At 35.7% G+C, this 19,898-nt stretch overlaps 1 protein-coding gene across 1 annotated transcript in view; it reads left to right on the top strand.

Annotated features, from left to right (window-relative positions):
* The window catches only part of PTPRQ (protein tyrosine phosphatase receptor type Q), a 197,929-nt gene that overhangs the window by 70,064 nt on the left and 107,967 nt on the right, over positions 1-19,898 (top strand). Inside the window, exons 24-25 of the mRNA XM_032393715.1 lie at positions 2,109-2,250; positions 6,023-6,292. Of these exons, the coding sequence (XP_032249606.1) occupies positions 2,109-2,250; positions 6,023-6,292 (412 nt within the window). The remainder of the gene's footprint in view (positions 1-2,108; positions 2,251-6,022; positions 6,293-19,898) is intronic.

Raw genomic sequence — 19,898 nt, 5'->3', positions numbered from 1 at the left:
ATGGTGATTAACATAACAAAATTAAATTTTAAAAAATTTACTACTTTTAGTTACTCCTTTTTACATCCATTTTCTCTTCTGTCAATTTTCATAGTCTTCTTTTTTATTTTTTTATTTTTTTATTTTTTATTTTTATTTTTTTTAAAGATTTTATTTATTTATTTGACAGAGAGAGAGATAGCGAGAGCAGGAACACAAGCAGGGGGAGTGGGAGAGGGAGAAGCAGGCTTCCCGCCGAGCAGGGAGCCCGATGTGGGACTCGATCCCAGGACCCTGGGATCATGACCTGAGCCGAAGGCAGACGCTTAACGACTGAGCCACCCAGGCGCCCTAGTCTTCTTTTTTAAAAGATATTTATTTATTTTAGAGAGAGAGCATGTGCGTGAGAATGGGGAGGACAGAAGGAGAGGGAAAGAAGCAGACTCCCCGCTGAGGTTGGAGCCCGAGGCAGAGCTCAATTTCAGGACCCTGAGATCATGATCTGAGCAAAAACTGAGTCGGGCACTTAATCGACTGAGCCATGCAGGCGCCCCTTCATAGTCTATTTTAAGTTCCTTTACATGTACTTCATGCCACCTTATTTCCTTTCCAAGTGTATTGTCCTATTTCCCTTTCTGTGTCTTCTTCTACCTCTGTCTTATCAGTTTCTATTTCTTTTCCTTTTTATCCTTTCAAATTATATGTGGGTATGTGGAAGCAGAATAATTCCAGAACCACCCACAAATATTCCTACCATTGCAGTCAATCCAGTGTGGTCCACATGGAGACCAGTTAGATCCTGGTCTACTGGTAACTTGGCTCACTCATATATATGGAAAGAAATTGTTTATTCATTAAAAAGTTCTGTTAAAATGTTTGGAAATATTCCTCTCTCATGTCTCCCTCTTACAACTTACTCTTAGGTAAATCTGGTCACTATCCAGTAAGCTGCTCATGTTTTTTATTATAATCTCGGGTTCAGTCACTTCTCTGGATACAAGCCCTTCCTAATCCAAGTCAAAATTTACCTAGTTATGTTTAATTTCTCCTCAGTAAATATTTGTTGATAGATTTCTTTGTTTAATATAAAAATTCCTTGATCACAGGAACCATGTATTTATTTATGTGTATCTTTATAATCTCCTGGTTATCTAACAGTATGCTTTATAAATAGTAAGTGTGAAAGAATGGAAGGCAATAGTGTAACAGAATGAGTCCCTAAAGTATATGAATGACTTGGAATATTAATTTAAAATATGATTTAATTTAAAATGTGATTAAACTGTAACTCCCTGCGAGTTAGTATTCTTACTAAATTTCTGTTACTAAAATGTTTAATAAATAAGTCAAAGTGGTTTATATTTTGGGTCAGATAAAATACAGTATTTTTAAAATTATACCATCATAGGAGATTGTCTTCTCTTTCCGTATGGATAACAGATTAGTCTTAACTGATCTCTCAGTTTTGACAATTATCTTTGAATGAAGACTTTATACTTAATGGTAAATTTTTCTATGTGAACACATATCCTTCCTTGAGCAGTTGTGATAACTGTTTTCCTTTTTTCATTTTCCTAAGAGATTGGGTAAAATTTAGGAGTTGTCTGAGAAAACTCATATTTTAAGCTTCATGAGAGCAGAGATTTTGTTTTATTAACTGTTGTATTCCCAGTGCCTAGCAAGAAGTAGCTGACGAATAAATTGATTTACCTAGTATTACTGGGTTTTAAAAAATGACTCTAGATGAATTCAAGAATAATCTAACATTGTCAACCACCCATAAGTTTAAGTTGGGGACTTTCAGTTTTGCAAATTTAAAGGAAGTAATCAGTATATTAATCCAAGCAAGTGTTAGGGAGACAAAATGAAAACAAAATACTCTAACATTAAAAAAAAAATTAAAAACATGGCCAATATGAGATTTTTCAGGGCTGAGAGGGTGCCCAGTTCATCCTATATCATCATATGATCACACCTGGTGGCACAAAAAAATGTTTAATATTTGTTTTAACTGAAAATACCCATGCTTATTAAACATAGACAGCATAACTTTAATGTAATAAAATATTTCTTCCAGTTACAAATTTTTGGTGATGCATCATGACAAAGAATTTTTTCCTGCTTTTCAGAATATTTCAGGTGTTCAAACTGAAGCCCAACTTTTTGGACTGGAACCAGTCAGCACCTATTCTGTCAGCCTATCTGCCTTTACAAAAGTTGGAAATGGCAATCAGTTTAGTAATGTAGTAAAATTCACAACTCAAGAATCAGGTGAGACACAGTTTTTTGATCCTAAAATGTTTCACTTTGTATTTAACACTTTTCCTTTCCTTTTGGTTTATGTGATAAAGTATCATCATTTAATAGTGCATTCAAAGGGAAGTTGAATTTCAGGCCTTTAACAGTAGGCTGGGTCTTGTGTGCAAATATATATATACTTACACGTGGTTTTTCCTTTTGAACTGAGGAAATTGAAATCAAGGAATCGTTTAGGAATAAAGTAGGTTTCTAGGTATCTGTAAAAACTACTTAATTCTTTTTTTATATAAAGTTTTTATTTAAATTCCAGTTAGTTAACATATAAGGTAATATTAGTTTTAGGTATACAATAGTGATTCAATACTTCCATATAACCCCAGGTACTCATCACAAGTGCCCCCCTTAATCCCCAACACCTATCTCACCCAACCCCACTCACCTCCCCTCTAGTGACCAACAGTTCTCTATAGTTAAGAGTCTATTTCTTGGTTTGCCTCTCTCCCCCTTTTTTATTTCCCTTTGCTCGTTTGTTTTGTTTCTTAAATTCTTAGTATCAACTGAGACAGCTGGGGTTGGGGGGAGGGAAGAGAAACCAACCAGTAGCCACTTTTAACAGGTTGGTTTATATTTACATGAAGCGATACCGATGGCTTTTTTTTTTTTTTTAATTTTTTTAATTTTTTATTTTTTTTAAAGGTTTTATTTATTTGACAGAGAGAAAGACAGCCAGAGAGGGAACACAAGCAGGGGGAGTGGGAGAGGGAGAAGCAGGCTTCCTGCGGAGCAGGGAGCCTGATGTGGGGCTCGATCCCAGGACTCTGGGATCATGACCTGAGCCGAAGGCAGACGCTTAACGACTGAGCCACCCAGGTGCCCCACCGATGGTTTTTTAAAGAAGATATATTGTGACACGTGAAGACCACTGGTCATTATGTAAACTTCTACTTTCCCGTAGTCCATTTGTAACATGTGGAGGGGATTATGAAGACTATGAAATACCACTGGTCTAATTACACAGCTTACCTACATGTCATATCCATGCCAAAGCTCACCTTTGCTTGTGTACTGGATAGTTTTCATTTATGATCTATTTCATGGGTGACTTAGAAATGCACTTTTCCTTCTCTCAACTGGACCATATGTTTAAAGGCACCTCCTCCTCACTTTTTTCATCAGTGATTATTGAGTGAGCACAAGATATTGCTCTAGTTATTTTTTCTCTGTACCTTTAGATGCACTTCCTCTTGTTTTAGTGAACCTCTAAATTGAAACTGGGGAGCACTCACTGATAAATTAGTCATTTTTGCATTAATTTATGAATATCTGAGACTTTTTTTCCATAGCATTCCTATAAGACAGGCTAAGACAATATTTATCGTGGATAAAAGTGCATGCTTTGAAGTCAGTGTCTGGATTTGAATACAAGCTTACTAACTGTATAACCTTGCAAAGGCCCATGAGTCCTCTGAGCCTCTATGTTCCTAACTGAAAAGAAACACATATTAGCAGTAGCCGCCTATAACGTTGTGGTGCAAAATATTTTAAAAGATCCACATAAAGTTCTTATTAGAGTGTTGGACACACATTTAGTGGTCAAAAAAAATACTACTGTTGCCCCATTCTTGTATTACAGATGAAAAAACCACAATTCAGGCAGTTTAGATAAAAAGGTCTGAAAAAGGTAGTGAAGAAACTGAATTAGAACATTAGTTTCTGACCTCCAGTGAAGGATAGACATGACTGTAGGAAATGGTTATATTATAAATGATAATTTACATATTATATACAAATGCCAAACCTATAAAGAAGAAAAACACTTTAACAATTTATACATGTATCGGTTTAGTAAAAAATCAAGGCTAATCTTGTAGACAATAACACAGTAAATACTTTTATCAATAAAATAAAATTGCATAAAATTCTATGCCTTGATTGGTTAAATAAAAGAAAATTTTCAACTTTAAGTGTTAAATATCGCTGGTTAATTATTTTTTGATTTACAGGGTCAGTGAAATAGATATTCACAAAATCTGGGTTTATAAATTAAACTTAAGCAAAGTATCAACTGTCTCTTAATTTACTTTATGAAAATATTATATATTTTTGAAAATAAGGAAGCAAATAATTAATAATATTTAATTGCCAGAACCCTGGATCAGCTGAGAAATTGTCTTTTCTTTCATTTTAAATGCCACACATCCTTTAGTTCTGATGTCTTTATCTTACAAAGGAAGAAGGATTTGTAAAGATAAATTTAGGTCAGAGGAGAAAACTCAAAGATAATACTTGAGTATTCTTTCAATAACTATGTTTTGCATAATGACAGCAAGTTGTTTATACTTCTTTATACTCCACAAATTCTTTATATACTCCACTACTTCTTTATAATCCACAAAATGATGATAGGCGAATTTTCCTTCTAGCATCCTCTTTTTACTATAATAAGAAAAGCTATGCTAATATTAGGGGGCATTACATAATTGGACATTTCCATGGGAAGTAGCCAGTCTCTCTAATCTGCAGTCATTTTGATGGATTGGGGTACTGCTCTTCAACCAGGTCCACAAGACATAGTGGGCCTCTGAGAAATTGGGTTACTTCCAAGTAAATTCATAGAAGTTCTAGAAAAAAACTAGGACTGAATTAAAAACTGGGACTGATTTAAATCTTCCCTCCAATGACTTTTTAAAAGATACTGAGGGATCAGTTCTTCACAATTCTTCCAAAGAAGCCTACCAATTGTAAAAACAAAATCCCTAAATTGATTGCATGTTTCCTAGTACTGTTGTTGCAGGAATTCTCTGCCTTTAGTGCCCTGGGTTCTTGGTCACACTGCTTTGAAGAATGAAAAGGTAGACCAGACAAAGAGTGGTGAGCCCCAAAGCAAAGTTTATTGAACAAGAGTATAAAGCTCCCAGAGAGGGAGGGGACCTGAGAGGGTTGCCCTTGGAGTTTCTAAGTTTAAGGGTTTTTATGAGCTCTTTTGCAGAACTATCTTCAGCAATCAGGGTGTGCTGAGTCGTGCCAGCCAGGGCTTTGATCATGTATCTGTCTACATATTAGGTTAATGTCCACGTGCTGATGGTCTGTTTTGGCGGGACATCTGGGGGCTTATGTCTTAAATGCCCCTTGCTCATGATATTGACATATGCTTTGTGGTTAATTGTCTTATTTTAGGACATTTTGCAGAAGTCATTTCTGCAAAGGCTGCAAAGCAGAATGTCAGTGTGGTCCTGTCTAAGCTGCAAAACCAGATGTTAGTGCTGTTTTATTTTAGCTGTCCTGACTCCATATTTTCTCATTGGGGACCATCACCCTGACTACCTAACTGTCCAACTATCTCCTAACAATGTTAGGCCCGGATGTGTCAATCATGGAGGTACCTACATCTATGTTTTCCATAAAAATGTTCCATAAAAGAAGTATTACTAAGACTACTCCTTTCCGGTTAAGAGATAAAGAGGGCAGGCTTCAACCACTGCCTGAGCTTGAGGCTTTACAGTTAGTTGCTTCTCAGGATTTGAGGATGATTGCTGCTTGGGCCTAGGAAAATATTCAGTGATTGGCTCACTATTGTAAGGATTGACATAATAGCATAGAAAATGAGCCAACTGCCATTTCATTCAGTCTATGTTAAGAACTTACTGAGCACACATTGCAAGTTTGATATGTTAAATTTTTATTTGGTCTCAACTCCTAAACATGATTTTATAGCAATCAGGTAATGAAATCATTTAGTACATGTGTATAAATTTTAACTTCGGGCATTTGTTTATCTTTTAAGTTCCAGATGCTGTACAGAATATATGGTGTGTGGCAACTAGCTGGCAGTCAGCTTCAGTGAAGTGGGATCCACCCAGAAAGGCAAATGGAATAATTATTCATTATGTGATAACAGTTGAAAGGAATTCTACAAGAGTCTCTCCCCAAGATCATATGTATACTTTCGTGAAACTTCTTGCCAATACCTCATATGTCTTTAAAATAAGAGCTTCAACCTCAGCTGGTGAAGGTGAAGAAAAAGCATGCAACGTCAGCACACTACCTGAAGCAGGTAATACTGTGAAACATGTAACTAATCTGAAACAGGTAATTTACCTGAAAGAGGTACCTAACACCCAAAACAAGTAACTGTCTGTGGCCGATGTCATACATTTGTCAACACCAGTTGTAATCTTTTTCTTTTCTTTCAAGTTTTTATTTAAATTCCAGTTGACAATGTAATATTAGTTTCAGATGTAGGATTTAGTGATTCTTCATTTACATACAACACCCAGTGCTCATCACAAGTGCCCTCCTAAATCTCCATCACTCGTCTAGCCCATCCCCCAGCCACCTCCCTTCCAGCAACCCTCAGTTTGTTCTCTATAATTAAGAGTCTGTTTCCTGCTTTGCCTCTCTTTCTCTTTTTTTTCTCCTCTGTTCATCTGTTTTGTTTCTTAAGTTTCACATATGAGTGAATTCATATGGTAATTGTCTTTATAGCACATTTATCTGAAGATATGAAAGAAATATTTAAAAATGTAACACATACATTTTTATGACATGTGTCACCTGAGTACTAGCTGTGTAGTACACTGACCCCTCTCCACAACATTAGGAGATTAAAAGGAGGAAAGCAGAGAGCAAACCTGTACTACTGTGTTTCCACAAATATTTCTTATTATCCAAACTCTGAGCTTATCAAATTATGCTTTCTCATAAATTAAAATATGGAGTGAACATGTAAACATTTTGATATTTATCTCTTTTTTACTTAATTGATTTTATGGAATTCTAGATGCTTCCCTGAATTCCATAGCTGGCAGTGTCAAACTCTCTTTCATCTATTTGTTTTCCTATATACTAGCCCTAATCTTTATATTATTTGAATAAAAACATCCAGTTCACTAAGCTCTAGTCCACAAAGAAGAAAACTCTTGCCCTCCCTAACACTGGTCTGACCTACGTCATAATCTCCTTCATCCTTCTTCCTTCTCCAGTATTGTACCTGCTCATATGAATGTAAGTCTGATTCCTTCCTGATGATGCTACTTCTCTGGAAGTCCTAATAGGGACTGTGGGTAATGGCATAATTGTTTACTTCTGGCACATCCAGATCTGCTATCTTGGTAGCATCTTTTAATTCCTTCTGCCTTTTGAAATCAGCATCACCCAATTTTACTCCACTTCTCTATCCTTGAGGTGGTAAACCACAGAACTTTGAGACATGGTGTACCTTCTCCCTGGTTTCAGCATCCTAATCAGCATCCTTTCCTTCTCATTCTTTCAGTGCAACACTTCAGACTTCAGTGTTCTCCCTGTTCAGCTGGAATTGATGCTTTTCAGCAACACCTGCCTCTTACTCCTTACATCTCAAACCAGGCCATTGTGACTCAACTTCCAGGGGTTTCCCAACTCTGAGAGAATTCCATTGTTTTCACCAGATGCTGGCTGAAGACTAGTGCTATAAGAAAAACAGAAATTAGGGCGCCTGGGTGGCTCAGTCGTTAAGCGTCTGCCTTCAGCTCAGGTCATGGTCCCAGGGTCCTAGGATCAAGCCCCACATCGGGCTCCCTGCTCTGCGGGAAGCCTGCTTCTCCCTCTCCCACTCCCCCTGCTTGTGTTCCCTCTCTCGCTGTGTCTCTCTCTGTCAAATAAATAAAATCTTTAAAAAAAAAAAAACAAATTATTTACCTGTTTCAGCTATAAATTCACCTTTTCTAACTCTCCTACCTGCTCCATAATCTTCTATACATCCTTTGTTTACACTCTTTCAGTTTTCCATAGCAGAATTCTGCTCTCATTTTGAACATAATATACCCACACTATCATCTATATTTGATGTGATTATTCATTTTACTACATCAGTGATACTGACTTGACCTCCTTCAAAATTTGCCCATATCTTTATTTATGCTCTCAAGATAGCCTCTCAGGGGTGTCATTGCTTTCCTCTTTTCAGGAATCTGTTTATTTTTGTTTCAATATATCTCCTCTAGAACATCACTCCATCAATTCGATCTACTTTCTCCTGCATTTTATCCTCTCTCTCTCTCTCTCTCACACACACACACACAAATACACACACATAAATTATTAGAAAATTTCAGCTAAGGAACTGGTTGGCGTATCAACCCTAAACTTCTTCACATGGAATTTATGCTACATGAATTTTTCTCTTCCCTACTTTTCTATGCCTGTACTTTATAATCATTTGGACACCAAGCCTCATATTTATATGTGATTCTTGCTCCCATCTCTCCTACATAAAATCAGATCTTATTAATTCAGTCTCTGCCATGGTTCTGCAATCTGCTCCTTCTTCAACTTGACTGCCCCATTTTGCATCAGATTCTCGTTGCTTCCTGTAATAATACCTCAAGTAGCCTTACCACACACCCTCATCCAGCCTGCCCATCAGTCTTTTCTTCCTACCTACTTACTTTGATTGAATTGTCTCTAATACACAATTTAGAGCATTTATGTGTTGGCAGTTGAAGTTTATTATCTGAGGGTAAACGTTAGACATATAGATTTGGGTATTTGAAGCAAAGAGATAATAATGAAAGGTAAAAAGTGTAGGAGATAACCCGGGATACTCCAAATGTTTTACTTATTCTTGTTGTCTAGAAAATGCATCCCAGAATTTATCACCAATTAGAATCTGACTTCTGTCTAGCTTTTCATTCTTATGTCCCTCCACTGCGTTTCCTCATCTAGCTGATGCCTCTAGCCAAACTTCATTTTTTCAGCGCATTAGACTTCATGTATTCAATTCAAAGAACATTTATTAAACTCTTGCTACTTGCTATGGGGCTAATAATTGATTAGACTCACTCTTTTCAAACGTACCCTACACTTTCTAATGATCAAATTGCTTTGCTTCCTGTAGCTATATTGTCCTTTTCTTTTTTTATGTCATACAAAATTCATTCTTAAAAGCCCAGTTTAAGTGTGTGTGTGTGTGTGTGTATGTGGATGTGTGTTTTAAATTCTTCAATGACATGCCAAGATTTAAAGCCACAGACTTCACTCCAGATTTGCTGAATCACAGCCTCAAGAGGTAATGCCCAAGAATCTGTACTTTTAAGCATCTCTCTAGGTGATCTGATGCTCTGTAAATTTGAGGAAATACTGGAGTAGATTACCCATGAACTATGATGGTTGGTAATATGTAGCAGTGAGGACAGGCAGTGTCAGAGAGGTCCAGAAAGGAGTAATAGGTATTTCCCTAGTAAATGGGCAGCAGAAGGAAATATGTTCAAATCCTGGCCGATGGTCTAGCATCAGGTACAATGGTCTTGATCATTGTACAGGAGCTGAGCCTCAGAGAACTGGAAAAAAAAAAACAGGACAATAATTCTGAGATAAATGAGAGGTTCAAGACTGAAAATGAGGCAGAAGACTCATTACTGAGTCCATTGGTACTCAAGGTGAGTGCTTCATCACAGGAACAAAGCAGAAGTTCAGTTAGTAGAACTGAGACACATAATCAAAATAGTAATATGCATTTGATATAGAGACACCTGAATGTAAGGTACAGGTCTTTGTAAAAAATAAAAAAAAATAAGTATTTGAATTTGATCTTAACTCAGGGTTAAAAGACTACATGACTGAAAGTTGAAGGGACTCTAAATCGATGAATTAGGCAGATATGGTACTGTGTGCTATGTACTCAATACTGAAGAAAAATGCTTTTCGAAGTTGAGACTTCTAATCCCTGCATCAGAATGTATATCCCTGAGGCCCTACTCCAGACCTATGGAATCAGAATTTGGAAAGTAAGACTCACAACAAGTCTGCATTTATTTATTTATTTAAAAATATATTTTTTTATTATGTTATGTTAGTCACCATACAGTCATCATTAGTTTTTGATGTAGTGTTCCATGATTAATTGTTTGCATATAACACCCACTGCTCCATGCATGGTGCTCCATGCATATGTGCCCTCCCTAATACCTATCACCAAGCAAACCCATCCCCTCACCCCTTTCCCCTCTAAAATGCTCAGTTTATTTCCAGGAGTCCATAGTCTCTCATGATTCATCTCTCCCTTTGGTTTCCTCCCCTTCATTTTTTCCCTTCCTTCTCATAATGTCCTCCATGCTATTCCTTATGTTCCACAAATAAGTGAAACCATATGATAATTGACTTTCTCTACTTGATTTATTTCACTTAGCATAATCTCCTCCAGTCCCATCCATGTTGATTCAAAAGTTGGGTATTCATCCTTTCTGATGGCTGAGTAATATTCCATTGTATATATGGACCACATCTTCTTTATCCATTTGTCTGTTGAAGGGCATCTCAGCTCTTTCCACAGTTTGGCTATTGCAGACATTGCTGCTATGAACATTGGGGTGCATGTGGCCCTTCTTTTTACTACATCTGTATCTTTGGGGTAAATACCCAGTAGTGCAATTGCTGGGTCATAAGGTAGCTCTATTTTTAACTTTTTGAGGAACCGCCACACTGTTTTCCAAAGTGGCTGACCACTTTGCATTCCCACCAACAGTGTAAGAGGGTTCCCCTTTCTCCACAACCTCTCCAACATGTGTTGTTTCTTGCCTTGTCAATTTTTGCCATTCTAACTGGTGTAAGGTGGTATCTCAATGTGGTTTTGATTTGAATTTCCCTGATGGCTAATGACAATGAACATTTTTTCATGTGTCTGTTAGCCATTTGTATGTCTTCTTTGGAGAATTGTCTGTTCATGTCTTCTGCCCATTTTTTGACTTGATTATTTGTTTTTTGGGTGTTGAGTTTGAGAAGTTCTTTATGTATCTTGGATATCAGCCCTTTTTCTGTAATGTCATTTGCAAATATCTTCTCCCATTCCGTGGGTTGCCTCTTTGTTTTGTTGACTCTTTCCTTTGCTGTGCAGAAGCTTTTTATCTTGTTGAAGTCCCAAAAGTTCATTTTCACTTTTGTTTCCCTTGCCTTTGGAGATGTGTCTTGAAAGAAGTTGCTGTGGCCAATGTCAAAGAGGTTACTGCCTATGTTCTCCTCTAGGACTTTGATGGATTCTTGTCTCTCATTGAGGTCTTTCATCCATTTAGAGTTTATCTTTTTGTATGGTGTAAGCAAATGGTTGAGTTTCATTCTTCTGAATTTTTCTGTCCAATTTTCCCAGCACCATTTATTGAAGAGACTGTCTTTTTTCCATTGGATATTTTTTCCTGCTTTGTCGAAGATTAGTTGACCATAGAGTTGAGGTTCCATATCTGGGCTCTCTATTCTGTTCCATTGATCTATGTGTCTGTTTTTGTGCCAATACCATGCTGTCTTGGTGATCACAGACAAGTCTGCATTTAAATAAGATTATGTGGGTAGGACAATGCTGAAATTAGAGATGCACTCTATTCCATTGTAAACTTTTTCCTTGTGGGGTCTATGTCTAATTTGTTTTTGTTTTACTCACAGTTCCTAGCAAATACCCTGGGAATTACAGGTACTCACATGTTTGTAGGAGAAAGAAATGAATTGTTTTCTTATTAAATTTATAATTTTCCATAAAGGTTTTTATTCCATTGCAAAATATTATTTCTATATTTTGACCAGGCAAAATTATAGATATTTTCTCCCATGCAAATATAGGAGTATTTTTAATTAAGGAGAGTCATTCACATGAAACATAAGTATTAATTAGTACTTCAAAAATAGTTAAGTAATTTTTTCATCTTTAAAATTAAGTTTCAGGTCTAGGATATAGTTATATTTCTAATTACAGTATTTGTTAGGTAAATACTTTGCTTTTATTTAGGTTCACATGAACTGTTTGTTGATTAGACATTAGTAAGAACTGGAGATTCATTGTTCAGAATGGAAACAGTTTTATAGCTGCCGCAAACTTCTAATTTATAGTGGTCTAAGATTAGTCATGGTGTATAGTCAGCTCTGAGTCACTGACTCTGTACTTATTTTTGACATAAAGTAAAATCAAATTTGGCTCACTCTCTCACTGCCTGGTGTCTGACCTTAACATTCCTTCCAGGGATTATTGGGTATTTTTCTCAGTGTAAACTCGGTCATATCTGGACACAGTTAAACATGCATCATGACGACTGAATTTATGAGAAGATTAGTGTTTGGTGTCTAAGCTGGTTCCATTGTCACAGTCAAACATGTTGGAATAGGGCAAATACAGATGAAGGCCCCAAACCTTGGTACTTTTAACAGTATTTTATGTCAAAGTATATCGTATGTACCAATAAAAATATTATAGCAAGTTCATGTGCACACAGGACTGAACTTTTAGAATCTCATATTAGCTCAAAATGCATGTACTTATCCATAATATTTTCAAATCTTAGTAAATGTGGTGATTTAATATTGAGTTTTTAAAACATTTTTTTCCTTGAAGATAATTTTATAGTTTGGATTTTTTCGAAGTTCTTCCAAGTTCAATAATTTAGAATCAAGAGAGAAAAATTAGCTGTATCCCTTGGATGCCCAAGACTTAATTGAGGGAAAGTAAAATACACATTGTGGTTTTTAGGAGTGTTATTTTCAGCAGTGATTTCTTCATTTGTTTTTGTCCAACAGAAGACGTCAGGCACCTGTAGGGACCCACTGGAAGTCCACTGAGCTAACAAATGTATTAATGGTACAGTGTGGTTGAATTAGAATGTGTTCCATTTCCCTGTTTTTCTTTTTTCTTCTACTCTTGGTTATTTGAAAAAACCATATATGGCAAACTATTAGTATACTTGTATTTGTATATTTTTAATATATAATATGTATAACATATTATATATATTAATATATATATTATATATATTAATAGAATTATATATAATTATATATATTATATATATTAATAGAATTATATATAATATTTATCCATTTATATATTTTAATAAATTATCTATATTAATATATATTTTACTCTCAATCCTCTTCTGCAAAGTCCTGACCACAATTCCCCTAAGAATTATTTAAGAAATTTATCTGTCATGCATTTTATTTGAATCCCTATTTTGTGGACCTCTCTGAGCAGTGCAGAGATTACTGGGCAAACTGTGATTACAACTAAATTTGATTTCCATTTACCAGCTTTTTAAAAAAATAAAATATTTATATGACTTATAAGAATGCATACCATTCTCTAATACCATTTAATAGACTGAATGTGGGTGGTAAAAGTTTTTCTCAGGGTTGCAAATTAATGCAATAATTCAGAAGTTCACTTTTTCCTTTGTCTGCATCCCACTGACATTTTTCTCCTTATCCATCACATCAGTTGAGAAGTCAAGCATGTAGGTAAATTACATGATCCTGTTTGTTCTTAAGCAAGTGAATTGACACATTCTACTTACCAGTCAGTAATTGCTGAAAGCATAAAAGCCATTATAGTTGCCTGTCACAGATCAGAAAGAAATAGCTATTAGCATTGCCACTCTAATTGAAATTCAAGTGTTTTACAAAATATCCCTCATACAGACTTAAGTATTAAACATAATACTTCTTTTAAGAGTGAACTTCAGGTGAAAAGTATCTTTTACACTTGTAGTTTGGAAATTTGACCAATATATACTTATTTAATGCTTACTATTTGCAGGCTCTGTGTTTGGGGTTCAGGATTCAAGTTTGAATCCCAAATAGCATCAGTGATCTCTGCTGTGTGCATCCAAATAACTCCACCATTATTGTAAAGACATATCCAATACATATAAAGCAATTAAATATAAAACTGTATTAATATGTTAATCAATTGTGTGGATTGAAGATTAAATCAAATAGGAAATGGATTTTATTGAAGGCAATATTGAAGATTAGAAGTAGATTTTATTGAAAGCTATATTGAAGAAATGGAATATGAATTAGATGTTGCTCATTGGCAGCTTCAGAATTTGTTTGTAGAAGAAGCTTAGATTCAGTAACCTAGTGGGAAATGATGATACGGTCTTGAACCCTGAATTTCATAGGCAGTTACACTAGTGTCTACTTAGATTATCTGATACAGATCAATAAAATAGCCAAGTTTTTGAAAAATCCTTTTTTGTTATTCCTCATTGTGCTATGAGAAAATGTCATACTACATGTCAAAGAACATTCTTCATTTTATTTGATCTATACGAATGGTAGGGAGAACTGAAGATTATGGGTATTCTGAGGCACTCATGGTAAGCCACCCTGTGACACCATCACTATTCACAAAAGTAGTGAGATTAATAGAGAGAAGGAAGTAAATATGAATTCCAGGATGCACCAAGAGAAAACACACAGTGGGATAAAGAAATGGGGTCAGGCTGAGGGGCAGTTAAGTGTCTGCCTACAGCTCATGTCATGATCCCAGGGTCCTGGAATTGAGCCCTGCATGGGGCTCCCTGCTCAGTGGGAGCCTGCTTCTCCCTCTCCTCTCAGCTCGTGCTCTCTCTCCCTATCTCTTATCGCTCTCTCGCTCTCTCTCTCTTAAATAAATAAATAAAACCATTAAAAAAAAGGGGGGTCAAGCTCAGGTGGAAGCCTGACTAGAGTGGGGTGCATAGTATTGGAAAGAGTGTAGGAGAGGAGGTTGAATAACTTAAGTGGGCCTTACTTTGCTCTTGATTTTGCATATTTGTAGCAGAAGTTTGAATATAATATCATGGAAAAATGAGAACTCTGCTAAATTTAAAATAGGAAGCAACATAAGTAACTCTAAAAATAGTGATTGTTTTTTGACCATTGTCCTAAAGACTGCAGTAATTTTTAGAAGAAGAATTTGTTCATTACATAGTTACTGAGCCTCCCAAGTCACAAAGAATAAAATCCACAGTCATTTCAAGGCCCATAGGGTCCTTTTTAACCCACCATTCTCTTTCCCTAGCTATGTTTTGTCTCCTCCTTTATCCTTTGAAAATGTATCCTCAAATGCCACCACTTTAAAGAGGATCTGATTTATTTATAATTGAACCTCCTCCCAGCTAGAATTTTCTGTCCTCTTTATCTGCTTTACTTTTCTGTATTGTACATAGCATTGTCTATGGATCTGTCCTCATTACAACACATGTTCCATGAGGATAGGGATTTTTCTTTGTGTAGTTCACAGTTATTTCCAATGTTCAGAAATGTGTCTAGAATACAGTGATACTCAATAAATATATTATGAAAGATTGAATGAATCAACCAATCAATCAATACACAATCCTAGAAAAGTGATAAGCAAACAGTAAACACTCAATATGCATACTTTGGGAGCCTTAAGTAGAAACTTATGGTTATAAAATTATTTTTAGACAATTGTATGGTAAAATATCTAAGAAAGGTGTGTCTTCTGGAATATATTTTTTAATTAGACTTCTTATTTTGACATAATTATAGATTCACATTCAGTTATAAGAAATAACTCAGAGAAATTCTGTGTTGCCTTTAGGCAGCTTCCCCCAATGGTAACATCTTGTAAAACTTTAGTATATTATCACAACCACCATATTTATGTGAATGCAATCAAAATAGACAACATTTCCATGAGAATAATCCCTCATGTTGCCTTTTCACAGCCATACCCAAGTCTTGTCCACCCTCTTGCTCCTCCCCTCATCTTAACCCTCTGACAACCCACTAATTTGTTCTCCATCTTCTATAATTTTGTCATTTGTGATTGATATGTTCATGTGATTTTCTTCGTTAGCTTGTTAATATGGTGGGTTAGATTGACTGATTTTCTAATATTGAACAAGCCTTTGGTCTTTGGAATCAACTTCACTTGATCATGGTGTATTTATTTTTATATATTACTGATTTCTATTTGCCAATATTTTGTTAAGGCTTTTTGCATCTATATATTTATAAGGGATATTGGTCTGTAGTTTTTGGGATTCCCCCCCCGTCTTTGTCTAGTTTCAGTATTAGGATAACACTACTTTCATAATATGAATCTCTTCTAATTTCTGGAAGAGAATTGGTACTAATTCTTCTTTAAACATTTGGTTGAGTTCTCCAGTGAAAGTCTCTGGGCCTGGAGATCTCTTTTTGGGGAGATTTAAAATTATGTTTAAGTGCTCTCAGGATGCAAAATTGGAACTGAAATGTGATATCAAACCAGTTGCAGAAAGCGGTACTTCTAAATAATCCATTTGTCAAAAAGGAAGTCACAAGAGAAATGAAGAAATATTGTAAACTAAAATATATTGAATTGAAATAAAGTGAAAATACAATATGTCAAAATATGTGGGACACAGTTAAAGCAGTGAAGAGAGGGAAGTGTATAGCTTTGAATGTATTCCTTGGAAAAGAGGAAACATCTCAAATCAATAATCTAAGGTCACCTTCCCCTCCACTACAGTCTAGAAAAAGAAAAGCCCAAAACATGCTGAAAGAAGGAAGAGAATAATAAAAATAAGAGCAGAAATCAGTGAAATCAAAACCCATAAAACAACAGGAAAAATCAGTGAAACAAAGAGCTGGTTCTTTGAAAAGTTAAAATTAACAAACCTCTAGCAAGGCTGGCAAAGCAGACACAAATTACCAATACTTAGGAATGAAGCCACTCTAGACACTACCAACATCAAAAGGATAATAAGGACATAATACCAGCAGTTTAACACACAAAAATTTTGCACCTTAGGTGAAGCAAACTCTTTGTTCAAAAACTGCAACTTCCACAGCTCACCTAGTATGTGAATAGTCCTATAATTATTAAGGCCATTACATCTGTAATGATTTCCTGTGACCCACTCTGGTAGGGAAAGGGAGGGCACTTCTCCATTACTGGCAGGTGGGAGTAGAAATCCAGGTTCCCCCTCGCCCTCCGCTGACACCCCAGGGGAGGATGCTGAATGGGCACAGGAAAGAGGGCTGCCCACTAGGCCTCCACTGAGGAGGCCTCTTGGCCCTAGCTGGGAAGGCTAGGAGTTCCTCATGACTGCTCCCCACATGGTTGTCCACTGACATGGTGGAGGGGTCTTCTTATTTCTGGAAAGGGTAGAAGTTCTAGCTTCTTATTTTGCCTTCTCCAACCTCACCCTATCAAAGATGGTTGAGGTGCCTCAGTACCGAGGGCAGAAGACTAGGGAGGGAGTGGGGCCACAGTTTTCTTCTGTGGTTTTGGGGTAGAGCTGTTATTGTCTAAAAGTTTTGTCTCCCTAGGCTACACTGTTTTTGGGCTGGAGAGAGCAGGCTTTTACTAGGGCTTTCTTGGCTTGAGCTAGTTGACATTTCTGGATTGCTGGCTTTGGGGCTATATGAGGCAAGAAGAAAACCCAGAGAACTCACCAGTGTGCTCTTTCTTGGGTCCTGATTTCCCTAGTTGCTATGCCTTCTCTCCACCTTTCAGTGTCTTTATATTTAATGTCTATGGTTTTAGTTGCAGATAGTGGAAGAAGTAGGGAGAATACATCTACTCCATCTTCTCCAAAGCAGAAGTTCATATGTTTAATGGTTCTAAGTAAGCATCTTTGCTGCAAGCATTTTCACCACGATCAGATCATTTCCGCCCTGTAAGGCAATTTTGCTGAAAAAGATAAATATAATGGGTTGACAGTTTGGTTTGAAAGATGGTTTCATCAACTGGTTGACAGTTTGGTTTCATTTCTCTATTGATACAGTACTCCCATTTTTAATATATAAGTGATATAATATAAATGCTATAAATGATATAAATCTTAGCCAGCTCCCATAATGGTCTGCAGAGTAGCATAGAGTTTTGAACCCACATTTCCCATAGAACTTTGGAACATCTATCAGTGGACATACAGCAAACAATGGTGTGGAAAGTTTTCACAATGCAAGACAAAGCTCACTTACAAATATGCATCCCAGTATTTGGAAATTGATATATCTTTTAGTGAAGGAAGAAATTTTAGCAAAAAAAGAAAAAAATGAGATGCTGTACATGAAGATGAATCAGCAAGCAAAAGCATGTATGATATTATGAATGAAAAACTTTTGATAAGTGCTTAGGTACAATCAAAAAAATAAAATCCACTCTTTGTGCAGTATTGCCATGAATCTCCACTATACATTTTGAATGTATTCAAATATTTAGTATTTCACAATAAAGTCTTTCAAAATTTGTCATTCATTTTTAATGTTTAATTGTGTCCTTTTTAATGAATATCCCTCTTTTATTTTTCATGATTTTATCTTTTATGGCAGAATTGTCTTACAGCCAATTAGTTATGCAGGAAAGATGCTTCCAACAAAAATGCTTCCAGCAAAAACTCTGAACACGATGTTTAATATCATACCTGGTACCCTTTTTATCCATCTACTCAAGATGATGGTATTTAATACATATGAAGTAGTATGGTAGGGACTATGGGAATACCATGATGAAACAAATTTATTTCTTGTGCTTTTAAAATTTAGAATCACATAATTTTATATTTTCATTGGACCTCAGAGATAACCTCATTCAGTCATTTCATTTGGCAGACATGGGAAATGAAGCACACAGGTTAAGTGTCTACTAAGTGACTATAATTAATTATTAGCAGAACTTCCACTGATCCAAAACTCTTTCTACTAGAAAGAGTTACCCTTACCTTAGAAATTCAATGAATCATTTGAATTTATTGGAATTAGAATAGTTTTCTTCCATTATTTCACAATATCTCGATAGAATTGTTATGGGGTGGGGAGATTGAGGTTCATTTTATGAATTTCCTCATTAATTTGTGCAGATATATTTATGATGTAACTATATACATATTTTTGTCCAAATATGGATTTAAAATTCAGGGAAACTCAATTTCCGTCATCAGATATGTGCTTACCTATAATACCAAAAATACTATAATACTAAAAATACTATGTAAAATACTGAAGCCATTCTGGGAAATTTTTAGAGTTCCTAGACATGTATCGCACTTTTTATCCTGGATCAGTTCCAAAGGTGTAATGTTTGCCATTGTGAAATTGTCTTAAGTATCAAATTCTAAATTACAAATTTAAAAGTCCTTTTAAATGTAATTCCATTTGTAAAAAATGAATTTGTAAAGAATGCATAATTCTCCTTGACCCCGTCGATGCTCTAATACCTTTCATTAAGTAGACTCCAGGCATTACTCCTTTCTTCATCCCAGCTCCAGCTAAAGACAGCTGTTCTTCAAGCAGCATTTTTATTAACTTATTTAAGAACTGGGGCATATCTTATTACCCTATTTTCCATTCCTGTCCTATGCAGCTGTAGCTGGTACTTTTCATAACAGCCTCTACATATCAACCTCCTCCCCCATTTCACTCCATTTTTTTTTCTTTTTCTCTTTTACTTTCCTTTTTAAGTAAATTAAGGATGTGTGTGTGTGCATGCAAGAGCCTTCTTATTTCTTTATCTATAGTGACCTATTACTTGAAAGCTTCAGGAATGTGCCTGTTGTTTCTGTGAGATTATAAGCTTCAGGGAAAACCATTTATGAATGGTGTAAAAACTCTGACATGTAAAACAAATGACTTTTAATGATAGCAAAATTTCATTAATAATGCTACATTTAGACTCAGTTTAAAAATGGTGCAATATGAATATAAAGAAAAGGCTTTGAACAAATAGAAGGTTGTGTAAATTATTGTTAACCTCAATTCAGTGAATTTCAAATATTACAAGTTCATTGTGTATAAGAAAATAACTTTTGGTCAGGAAGCTATTTTATAAAAATAAGGCATGCATAAATAGCAGCCACTATATGATTAAACACGTTCAAAATTCAAGTAAACAATGCTTCTTAGTATATTAATGTTATCATTGTAATTTG

This window comes from Phoca vitulina, unplaced genomic scaffold, assembly GCF_004348235.1.
Source record: "Phoca vitulina isolate PV1807 unplaced genomic scaffold, GSC_HSeal_1.0 scaffold76, whole genome shotgun sequence".
Lineage (NCBI taxonomy): Eukaryota > Metazoa > Chordata > Mammalia > Carnivora > Phocidae > Phoca > Phoca vitulina.
This window is presented reverse-complemented; position numbering and strand designations above follow the sequence as displayed.